Source organism: Berghia stephanieae, chromosome 1, assembly GCF_034508935.2.
Source record: "Berghia stephanieae isolate SIO BIC M18660-M18661 chromosome 1, UCSD_Bste_1.3, whole genome shotgun sequence".
Lineage (NCBI taxonomy): Eukaryota > Metazoa > Mollusca > Gastropoda > Nudibranchia > Aeolidiidae > Berghia > Berghia stephanieae.
Genome location: NC_088360.1, coordinates 53,498,306 through 53,510,805, shown reverse-complemented (window position 1 = coordinate 53,510,805; position 12,500 = coordinate 53,498,306). Strand labels below are relative to the sequence as shown.

Below are 12,500 nucleotides of genomic sequence, written 5' to 3'. Positions count from 1 at the left end.
ATCGTCATTTGACTTACCAATATGATTATAATCATTATGTCCGAGCAGATTTTATAAATATTCATTTGGAGTCAACAGGTGATAGAAGAATACTTAGTTTTAAAAGCTTTGCAGTTTAATGGTATATCATGATCAACTTGTAAAAAAAAAAATTGTATAATCTTATATAAGCTAATAATTCTCTGCTCGTTGGTAAAAATTCAACCTGAGTTTCACGGACGTATTTTGAATCTATGCCTTTAAAAAAATATATTAGATAATAATTGCATTCTGCTTTGAACGTCGACGATTCAGTGTACCTGACCAATCTGCGTGCCGACTGCAGAGTTATATAAAGACTGCCGTTTCTTCTTAATGTAAACACACACAAGAAAACAAAAAGGAATTCATAGATAAGATAAGACAAACCGGTTTGGCATATTATTACGTTGTAGTTGTTATGGAATTGTCATGAATGATTTAAGATAAAAACACGCTCTACAAACGTAAATGATACACTGACATTCTTGGAAAATAATCACTTTTCCAAAAATAACAAACAAACGGATATTCTATTTTCTATGTTGTAAATATGAAGTAATTGAAGATGATTATATACCCATCTATAAGTGTATGGATATACATAGTGTCAGGAACGCTAGCAACAACCCCTAGAGAATGGGGCCCGATAATGGCAGCGATCCAGCCCCCCGATGTCCGGAGGGAGACGATGACGGTAAACTGGCTGAGTAAGATCAAAGAGAGAGGGAATGGGGATACCCCTCTCACGCGCATAATGGACGGTGCCCCCGTTTCGAGCCGAAATAAGTCCAGGCAACCCTTGTACGCAGAATCCCTGACTACGGACAGAGCTGCACATACGAGATGGAAGTCGGTTTGGACGAATTCAATCCCTCGTTGGGGCGGGGACCTACACTCCTCTAAGCTTGGTGAGAAGTTGCCAGGCTTTGATACCAGTAAGAGGAGACACTGGGTAGCTGCGAATCGGCTTCGGTCGAGGAGCTGCCTAACGGCAAGTGCGTTACAGCGATGGGGTCTAACTTCCTGTCCAATATGTCCACGCTGGCAAGAACCCGAGACGGCAGAGCATCTAGTCGAAAGGTGTGTTGTGACGATGCTACCCGGCGGGTTCGCGACGGTGCACGAATGCGAACCGGACTTTGCTGATTGGGTCGATCGTCATAACATAATAGTGTGAACCATAAGAGGCTGCTGCCGTAGCTCAATTTGTGGCACTGCACTGCGGCTGGCGCTTGGGTTATTCCGGTCTTCCCTTGGAATGGACCCTAGAGACAAATTCCCCCTATGGGATGAATATAGGGGATTTAATTTATTTAATTAATATATATTTAATGCATAATATCATTATTCCTTTTCGTTACATTTTATTTACTGTACGCTGACAAAGACATGACTTACACTAAGTTATTACGACGATCCCGCCCCATTTGTCCAATTGTTTCTAAGACTTTACAGAATGAAAAGTTTCAGATCAAAATGAGAAAAAATACTCATTCCTGTTTCTCTATACAGCAGAAAGAATGTGTTGGCCCGGCTAAAGCTTATTCTAGATAAAGACCAGAGACTAATACTGCTTTACTCAACAAACAAAAACAAAAAAAAAAACAAAAAAAAAAACAAAACAAAAAAAAACCCACACATTTTAACCTTTTTAACCAGACAACTCATCCTTCAAATATCGATCGATTAAAATGACCCTCTTTTTGTCAAAGACTCAAAAATCTGCCGCTATCGGCGAAGTCCCGGGTTTGAGAATTTTGCTAAGACGAGAGTCATTTAAATCGATCTATATTTGAAAGACGAGTTTTCTGGCCATTTTTTAAAAATTGTGTTTTTTTCCAGGATACGGCAGAAATCTGGTACTTGAAAAATCTGGCCATTTTTTCTAATGTGGTTATCTCGAATAAGGCAGAATAAATTTCAATATCGTTTTGTTTTTAGGAATTAAATTGTGTGCTTCCATTACAATAACGGATAAGCTTCACATTTTACCTTATTTATTTTTCTTCTCACGCGGAAAAATAATATACTGAATTCTATTTTCAATTCAGTAGTATATTTATCTGTGTTCTATGCAAGAATAAATGTGTCCAATAGTGAGATATAAAAAAAATTCAACCAGACCATGAAAAGAAATGGACATTTCTTATTTATACCTAAAGCTATGATTGTGTGAATAGGGAAAGCAAACTAAACTGGTAGGCCTCGGCATACGCTTATGCTACAACAGGAATTCCACCAGATGAAAAGGTCAAGGATATTTTGTTATTTTCATTTGAAATATTTCCTTTTTATTGTGTGTTTATTCCATATTCAAAAGCCAGTGGGTACAATGTATTGACCAATGGCCTTCTCCTGAATAAAATTCAATTCTGTTGTCATGCATGAATAAATAAGTTATAGTGCCACAATAATATTATGATCAACACAAATAACTAGTTCTATTCAAATGCTGTTGACAAAAGTTTTTCTTTCAAATGTTTTTCGATAAGCTTGATTGAACGGAGACTGTAGAAGGAAATATAATGAGAAGAATATATTTCATTTTTATAATGTTTTTTAGACCTTTGGCCTTTCAAGCACCCCGGTCTGGTTGACGTCTCAAACGTATATAATTCTCAACTACTGGCTATTTAAAGTCGGTTTTTATTTTATCGCTTGTCACCTTTATATCTATCCCTCTGTCTATACGTTTCTCTCTCTCTCTCTCTCTCTCTCTCTCTCTCTCTCTCTCTCTCTCTCTTTCTCTCTCTCTCTCTCTCTCTCTCTCTCTCTCTCTCTCTGTGTGTGTGTGTGTGTGTGTGTGTGTGTTTTGTGTTTGTATTTTCTTTTTTATCTAAACATAAATGAAAGTATCGTAACGTTTTTTGCTCTCGATCGATTTTTACATCATTGGTTTTACGTAAGTTCTATTGTGTATACAACCACGATTTTTACTCTTCCAATACACATCAAAATAGATTTACTAACATGTTGACAGAATTCTGTTGCGTTGCAAAGAAGTAGGTTCGGTATTTCATAACGGTGTTGACCTACTGACAGTGTTGGCCCTTTATGGTTTTGTTTTCTTATAAATAAATAGTCACGACTTCCAAATTGAACCACTGAGACGTCGTTGAGAACTAAATTGCCGTTGATGATAGTTAATCATATCTTTTAAACAAGCAGCATTGTTCGCCTAAAAATGCTTTTGTTAATGATATTATGCTTGTATGTTTTCGGGATCTCAGTTGTACACCAGTGGCTTCTGATACGATTGTATCTTTATTACGTTTTTGTGACATCTTATTGCGTAGTGATGTTGCAAATGTTCAGTATAAAGAACCATGTTTTCCCTTCTTTTAATTCAATCAATGATCTTTCAACCTAGAAATTAATAAAGTAAATTTTATTCATTTTTGTTTCTTTCATGGTCGGAACTAGGAATATGTTTTATTTTCATTCAGAAATATAAAGTAAAATCATCAAGGTGTCAGTCAAGGTGTCACGACCGAAAATGAGCGAGGGGGTGAATCTTTTTTATTTGATTTCATTTACTTTTTCGATAAAATACATCGAATACAGAACCGATGTTCAAAATCAAAAACGCCCGGCAATAATGGATAGCTTTGTGTTTTCGGGCAATGTTGCCTTAACAATTTTAATTTTAATTGTTTATTTGTTCTCAGCATTAGTTAGTTGTATGATAATGTTTAACTTATCCAGCTCTATATGTATATCATGCCTGATATATAAAGCTCTAAGTGTTAACCGATGGATAGTTTTAATTATAGGACTCTGGTGATTATGCCTTAATGATCATTGACGTACATCGGTCATTTCTGGTTTTGAACTTGTCATTCCCATGAAATATTCATAAAATGCTTGAAGGATCGCGGAGACTGATAATAGATATTCGTCCAATTGGTATCGATTATTCCCCATAGCCACACACAGCGAATCGACCCGAAACAACATAGCATAATTGAAGACCAATGACCCCATGCCCACAACAGCAAAGGGGACTAGTCAAAACAAATTATATGGATTTACAAATGAGTGTTCCACTAAATATAGACTTGAAGGGTTAATATAAAAAAGCCAGCAAAATCAATAGACCCTTAGAGAATCGAAGATGTAGATTAGTTCACTTTGCAAACAAAAAGAATAATATGCATTTTATAAATCCTATTTCATTTACGCTATAATCTTTAAAACAAATCTTCCCAAAACCATAACCAGCGGTGTGAACCTTTCACATTGGACAGTTTTGCCTATAACTTACTGCACACAAACATGTATACACACATGCGCACAAACACATATTACACGTAAACGATACAAGTATGCATGCATCCACAAAATGCCTATCAAAAACAAACCTTTGAATGATTTTAAAGTGATGCTTAACACAATATTATAGTATAGACTTTTAAAATTCTAATCCATTTTACAATTTGTCAAACCTGACACTGTTACATTTACCACATTTTCAATAAATCAGATTTTGCAGATGCCATGGCTCCGAAGAATCAATTTGATTTCTCTCCATGTAGACAAAAACAATTATCCTTCAAATTGTTTATAACTTTGTCATGCATTGGTTTATGATTTACAGGGTTAGAGCATTTAATATTATTATGTATGTACGGCTTTGGCACTAGAATTCTCACAATTATTATGTCCACTTGTTATAGACTCGTTGAGGTGCCACGATGTTGAAGCATTGCTAGGCAAAACAGAGAAAACAAATACAAACAAAATAAAAAACAACACCATTTGGGCTGAGTTTTTTATAGCATTTTCTCTCTGCGTTATCTGGAACTACTTTATACACACATTTCGTTCAGATCGCTATCTTACAACAGTGCCTGCTCCCAAAATTGTCACTGCACAATACAATGTCGCGTCCTCGCAAATGTCTCAACTGACATCCAATCACCATACACAGGTCGTTACCAGACCGGTAACAGCATCTGTTGAAAATAAAATGTAATATATCTTGCTACACGCATTATGACTTGTCCCTTGTTAGGACTCCTTGTAAAGCTCCTTTTTCTGAAAGCTCTTTACATAATTTTGTGGCGTTTGAGCTATACAAAAGTTCACATTTTAATAAATAGAACCGCCTTTAAAAAGAAGGAAATCCATCGTTATTGGGGCATTTCCAGATCAATTCTTTCTCAACTAAATACGTAAATACAATTAGGGTAAAATAAAATATTAATGGTAATCATTAAACTAGCGCTCAACAGACTCATTAACCAATGTTCCCATCTACTGTAACACCCTATCCTTTTCCTTTACAGATGTCAAGAAAAAGCGACGACACGAACAGCAATGGAATCAACGATTTCAATACGGGATCATATACCATTTACAATGGAAATTCAATGTTTGATCGAGCTTTTAGAAATCGATCTGGTGGAGGCCAGTACCCGTGGCAAGATTCCAGCTTTCATGGAAAAGGATTATCAAATTCAAATTACATACCAAATCAAAATTACATGAAAGTAAATGTCCTCTACGTTATCATCATTTAACATCATCATCATCATCATCATCATCATCATCATCATCATCATCATCATCATCATCATCATCATCATCATCATCATCATCATCATCATCTTTTTCTTCTTTTTCTTCTTCTTCTTCTTCTTCTTCTTCTTCTTCTTCTTCTTCTTCTTCTTCTCTTCTTCTTCTTCTTCTTCTTCTTTTTTTTTTTTTTTTTTTTTTTTTCTTCTTCTCTTCTTCTTTTCTTCTTTTTTCTTTCTTCTTCTCTTCTTCTTCTCTCTTCTTCTTCTTCTTCTTCTTCTTCTTCTTCTTCTTCTTCTTCTTCTTCTTCTTCTTCTTCTTCTTCTTCTTCTTTCTTCTTCTTCTTCTTCTCTTCTTCTTCTTCTTTCTTCTTCTTCTTCTTCTTTTCTTCTTCTTCTTCTTCTTCTTCTTCTTCTTCTTCTTTCTTCTTCTTCTTCTTCTTCTTCTTCTTCTTCTTCTTCTTCTTCTTCTTCTTCTTCTTCTTCTTCTTCTTCTTCTTCTTCTTCTAATCCTCATTTTTCTTTGTTTCTTTTTTCATTGCTAATTTCATTAATGCGGAGAAACCGCAGCTCTTACTTCTAGCAGTGAATCGTCCCTGAAGTGACAAAACAGCAAAAAGCTCGTCTTAGAATAACCCGTATGTTCTCGCATTGAATAAGAGCATTAAACATACTTTACACTACATCACTCAGGTGTGAAAGAATACTTTAATATAGGCACGACTGAACTTGTAACTTTGCTAAAACGTACATTGTATGACATAGGAATTGGGTTCTATATCGGAGAATAAATGTAGTAGTATGAACCACATTCAGCATGGCTAATCCTAGAAAATGCGTTTTAAAAAATCATAATCATTTACATATTTTAAACGTATACTTAACAGACTTTGTAATTATGTTTTAGAGCATGGCATTTGAAATAAATTGATAATACAACTCGACAATGGTCACAATGTCCACCTGCCAATACAGTGGCGTCAAAGCAGCTAAGTTTGAGACAGTGCAATATTGCTCTGGCAACTACAAAAGAAGTGTATGTCTCTGTATGTGGCCATTAAACTGTTTATATCATCCCTGTATGATTTCTCGCTAAAACTTACTTACTTTTTCCTGCCTTACTCTAATAATAATAATAATAATAATAATAATAATAATAATAATAATAATAATAATAATAATAATAATAATAATAATAATAAAGACAATAGTGAAAGAAATAATAATGTTGTTTAGGCCATACAATTTTACTTTTGCTCAAATTCGTAAACCCAAGACTTAGTTAGTCTTCAGATTAAAAACTTTTTGAAGAGTTTGAGTCACTTTAATATCAAAATTAAAAATTCTACAGCTAAAATAAAATATAATTGATTTGTCAGAGTACGGTAGTAACAGTGACCTGTTTGGCCTCTTGTGAAAGTAGCCTTGGTCCATGACCGAATGGGCTATCATGTGTGAAATCCTATATTTTATGGCCAGACGTTCCATATATAAGAAATTGTGCTTAAAACTTCTCACTCATATCAGGTGCAAATGAATACATTGGAACAGATAAATTATTGCCGTGATTTGAAAAAAAAACACGTACCTAAATGTTTGGCCAGAAAACTCGTCCTTCAAATATCGAACGATTCAAATGACCGTCATCTTAGTAAAGAAAATCTCAGAGGAATAGGTATGAAATATATTATTACTAAGATGACGGTCATTTTAATCGATCAATAATTGAAAGACGAGTTTTCTGGGCAAAAGTTTTATTGCGTTTATTTCCCCCAAAGTAAGACAATAAATATTGTGATATCTAGCAAGCGGCGAATACGGTATTAATAGAAAGGATGTTCCGTTCGGCTGCTAGAAGAATGGTTATTACACAAGGAAGTCCGTTGGTAAATATATTACATGTATAAGTAAGCTTTATCAATTTATATATCTAGAATTTTGTATCTTAATCAGGTCTAACCGCCTCGATACGTTATCATGTTGGGGTGAACAAGACACTGGAAATCGACTTTAAGGCCAAAATAATGGGGTTATATTTTAATTTATCCACAATATCGAGAAGAATGACTGTAGGTCCTAACACAATAGATGTCTCAAATTTCTCAAGCCAAGCAGTTTTTGTGTATAATACCATTTTTGGACTTTTATCCACTCTTGCTTAAAACAGAAATGAGGATAAGGATCAAATGTGATACCGCGCCAAATTGCATGTGGCTAGATCAACAGTATCCCAAATTATCAGACTTAATTTGCATGCACATTTAAAAGTTACGCGCTTTAACCACTTGTCTTAATTTTTCTATAGCTCGATTGGACAAAAACTTAATATGAAATCTCCTTTCATAGATATCTCGCTTTGTTTCCTCTAAGTGATACCAGGCTGCTAAAAACTATGGACTGTAAAAGGTAACAAAACAAAAATGAATATAACAGCTACAAAAAAAGAACACAATAACCAAACACAGATCTTTTCGGGCTCAGAACACTTCTTCAGCCAACAACAAAAACAATTTAGACATCAATACATTTTTCTAAAAACCATATAGACGGCAGCAAACTATTTCACACGTCCATTCGGTAATTAATAAGATACTTGTTTATTACTTTTTATTTCCTCCAGGAAACCAAATCAAAGAGCCACGATTTCGATTCCACTGAAAAATCCCCAACCAAAAATGACAGCCAAATGAAGAGTGATAAGAACATCATGGACCTGTTGTCTGGATACGCCGAGAAATGCTCTCTCAACGGTATCATCTTCATCAAGACCTCGAAGTACCTAGTGGTAAAGGGCATTTGGACCTTCCTGCTTTTGATTGCTTTAGTTGGCATGGTCATTCATCTTTACATGTAAGATAATGAAGATCAAAGAGTGTATTGATCGTTTTAATTCAGAGATAGATACCCTTATGTTCAGGTTTTATATAATATTGTATCATTGATGATAACGTGAAAGTACAATAGATAAGTCCAAAATTGTTTTTTGGAAATAATCTTTGATCTCAAAGATGAGTTTCCTATATCATGGTTGTTAAAGTTGTAAACTGCTTACTGCCCTTTTGATGGGACGCTAGTCTATTGCAAAGTTCCAGGGTTGAGATGTGTTTTATTAGGATGAGGATCTTTTTAATAGATCGATATTTGAAGGAGGAGTTTTCTGACCCAGGAGTTTAAAAACGTGTTTTTTTTCAGAGTTTGGCAGTAAATATTGTGAAGTCTAGCATGAAGTGAATTCTGCATTAATAGAAACGTACACTCCGGCAGATTACAAAGACACAGCTACCCAATCACTGCTGGGTGGACAAGGGGATGAGATCCAAAAAAATCTCGACTAAATCCGGGATCGATCTTGGTTTCTTTGCGTGTGAAGCGAGTGCTTTACCAACTGAACTATCACGTGCAGTGTTACAATTCGATTCTTGGCTTTGATTTACTTTTTTTAAAAATTATACTTGATTAACTTAAAATAATTTCAATATTTATTCATTTTCGTAGTCATCTAGGATTGCTCTAGATACATTTCGTAACATGATTCAATTCAATCTTATGGCTGATTGTTTTCAAAGCTAATATCATGCACATCTTTTTGAATACAATAAAACGTCAGATTTTATGTAACAAATTAAATTCTTTTGTAACGGCCTTATTTTAACATTTTACTTTTTGCATTTTCCTCAGGCTTGCCACCACATACTATTCCTATGAAAAGCAATCGAAAGTTGATTTAAAATTCGAAAATTTAAAATTTCCTGCTGTGACATTTTGCAATGTAAACGCTATGAAGCTATCTGAAGCTTCGAGGGCATCTGAACAACTTCAAGAACTTATCTTCGACGTAAGATCTAAAGTCATTCATTTTTCTGACTTTTTTCCCTATTTCCTTTTTTGTCCCTTCAAAGATTCATTTATTTATTTATTTAATTATGTATCTATAATTTCCGATAACCTATTCTATTATTTCTTTGTATGCTTGGTAACCTCTTAACCTTAATCCAGGTGCAGGGCTGTCAAATAGAACATTTATATAGTGCATTTCTACGGATTTACCATGCTCAATGCGTCTCACAATGTTTTATCGAATAGTTTTGTCACTTTATGCGATGCCAATAGGCTTCAACAGTCATGACATCACTTCCCTTGTAATGACGTATAGTAACTTAGTAACTGGCTAAACTATCGGAACAATGGCGTTCCCACTTATGAAATACTTCTCAGACGAGCAAAAAATTGTATCCAGAGGAGAAAAAAACATGATAAATCTGATCATGTTTTGACCTTCATACATTCTAATCACGTGAATGTGAAAAAGTTCTAGCCAGCATGAAGAATAAAAAGTACCGATGTTCTTTGTTTAGAACCAAGCTGCTCGCTGCTAGACGGACCTGCCATCAGGCTATTGAATCCTGTTGTATACTAGTATAGGTATCCGACGATGCCCTTTCTATAAACATTAGCAACTTTCTCAATTTAATACAGTACTCTGGAGTCTAACTAGCCGAATTCCAGCACACTCTGCCATACGACTCGCTTGAGCTGGGTGACCGAATGTATTGGTTACTTCCCACGATTTCCGCAGGCTCGGACTCTACCACGCTTTTATAATTCTCATGAGTGTACAAGTTCCAACCAGTACTGTACTGTTAGATCGTGTCATTAGCAATGGATGGATTCAACAGTGTTCATTAATGTCAGCGTAGGTGGTGTCAATATTTAGGGTTGAATTACGTTTGATGGTTTTTATGGAGACTAAAAATTATCTGAACAAGTGTATTCAATTCTGTTTTTTAAAATGATGCCTTTTGCGCCACGATATCATAAGATATCGTCGCCTAGGCATTCCACGAAGGAATATAGATAACTCATCAAACAAGATATCTGATGTCAACAGGAATCACCCATGTCCAAGTGAGCAAATTGGGGGTTAATAATCTTGCTCAAGGAAAAAAAAAACGAAACTGCCTGAAGCGGGGCTCGAACCCGGGTCATACGGATCACAGTGCAATGCCTTAACCACTCGGCCACTTCGCCCCCTGTTAAAGTTTGGATATAAATAATTAAACTGACTTACTCAATTGACTGACCTTCGATTTCACTAAGATTCAGAATCTCGCACATCCTTCAAGAATAACTCATAAATCTTCTCTCAATAGTTCTGTAAAACTTCTTTTTTACGATCCACTGTTGACAGATATTTCTCTTTGCCTCAGAAAAATGGGATATATATATACATACATATATATATATATATATATATATATATATATATATATATATTATATGAATGTGTGTGTGTTGATGTGAGTGTGAGTTAATTGGTAATGTGAATGTATGTAAACAATGCCAAAGATAATTAAGTTTGGCTCAAATTTAATGTCTTCAACATTCAGCAAAGTCAAACTTTACGCTTTAAAGTTACATGTCAATAGAAATCGTAGTCCATTTAATTCATCTGCGTTGACATTCTAATATTGGATCTTCACCGATATATTATTAATTATGATTAATCCGCTCCTTACCGACTACAGGAAAATCGTTTCGATACAACCATTTTCTACATTCATATTTTTTATCGTACGCGTACATCACAAACTTTTATTCTGTTGGGTCATATATATGAACTTAGAGATGTATTTACAGCTTGTTTTCCTGAACAAAAGTAATAATGTATATCATGTGGTTATTCATTTCAAGATTAAGTTATCAACTTTTATGTTTGAGCTTGGCATTTTGGAGGAAATCCGGAAAATGGCCAGTCAAAAATACTTATTGATCTTCTTCTTCTTCTTCTTCTTCTTCTTCTTCTTCTTCTTCTTCTTCTTCTTCTTCTTCTTCTTCTTCTTCTTCTTCTTCTTCCTCTTCTTCTTCTTCTTCCTTTTAAGTCTGTAACTTCAAAGTTTGAAGATTCCACAGACCACAGTATTTTACTTTCATTGGAGATGTCTAAATCTCGATGGTATGAACGAGTACAAGTGGACATCCACTCTTGAGTGGGGAACCATCAACTTGGATGACTTCCGCTTATTTGGTTGATTATCACCTAGGGGTAATTGTACTTGACCGTTTAGGTCTTTGTAAAATATTGTTACTTTTTCACACTTTCTTCTCTGTTGTAATGGTACGAGATTAATATCAATTTCATGCTTTTTATCTTTGTTGTTTTAATTTATAAATGTCACTGTTCTGTTTTGTATTTGATCGATTTCTTGGATTTCTGATTCGTGGTGAGAGTCCCAGACAGAGCTATTACATATAATATTAGTGTTGGTCTAACAAAGGATTTGTAGCATTTTAACTGTATTTCTCTCTTGCTGTCGTATAAGTTTCTTCTACTATTATCTATCCTCAGGTCAATCCTACTCAAATGGAAAATATGGTGGACGAATGGGAGCCCTCATATCAAGAAGAAACATACCATTTCGATGAGAGTGGGGACTACATGGGGTCGGGATCGGACTGGTGGTCGAGCGCTTCGGACTGGGACAATTCGGGCTGGGATGACTCGGGCTCGGGAGCTTCTGGGTCGGGTACCGGCACGGGTTCCGGTTCGAGTTCTGGATCGGGCTCCGGTTGGACTAGGAAAAAGAGGTCGACGGCGGACAGTTCAGAAAAATCGTAAGTTTTTAATAAAAGTATTTAGATTAAATATGGCCCACCGCCTCCATCTGGTATTATGTCGGCTGTGAACAAGTGAACTATAATTTACCCAGTTAATTGTCGTACTCTAGAAAGACATGGATTAAAAATACGGCCAGAAAACTCGTCCGTCAAATATCGATCGATTCGAATGACCATCATCTTGGCAAAAATCGTAATTCTGGGACCTCGTAGTGACCCCCAGAAATTGCTATTTTAGTTTTGACTCTTAAATGCAATGACTATTTTCTATTAAGTAAAACACAAAAATTAATTAAGTCTTATCTATTTGACTATAGTTTTAATTTACAGTATCAAACTCATCCCGAG

General features: G+C 35.2%; 1 protein-coding gene across 1 annotated transcript in view; it reads left to right on the top strand.

The window, feature by feature from the left end:
* Positions 1–12,500, top strand: part of LOC144977438 (epithelial sodium channel subunit alpha-like) — a 30,548-nt gene that overhangs the window by 3,883 nt on the left and 14,165 nt on the right. The window contains exons 2-5 of the mRNA XM_078922655.1: positions 5,310–5,513; positions 8,158–8,387; positions 9,216–9,372; positions 11,884–12,149. Of these exons, the coding sequence (XP_078778781.1) occupies positions 5,310–5,513; positions 8,158–8,387; positions 9,216–9,372; positions 11,884–12,149 (857 nt within the window). The remainder of the gene's footprint in view (positions 1–5,309; positions 5,514–8,157; positions 8,388–9,215; positions 9,373–11,883; positions 12,150–12,500) is intronic.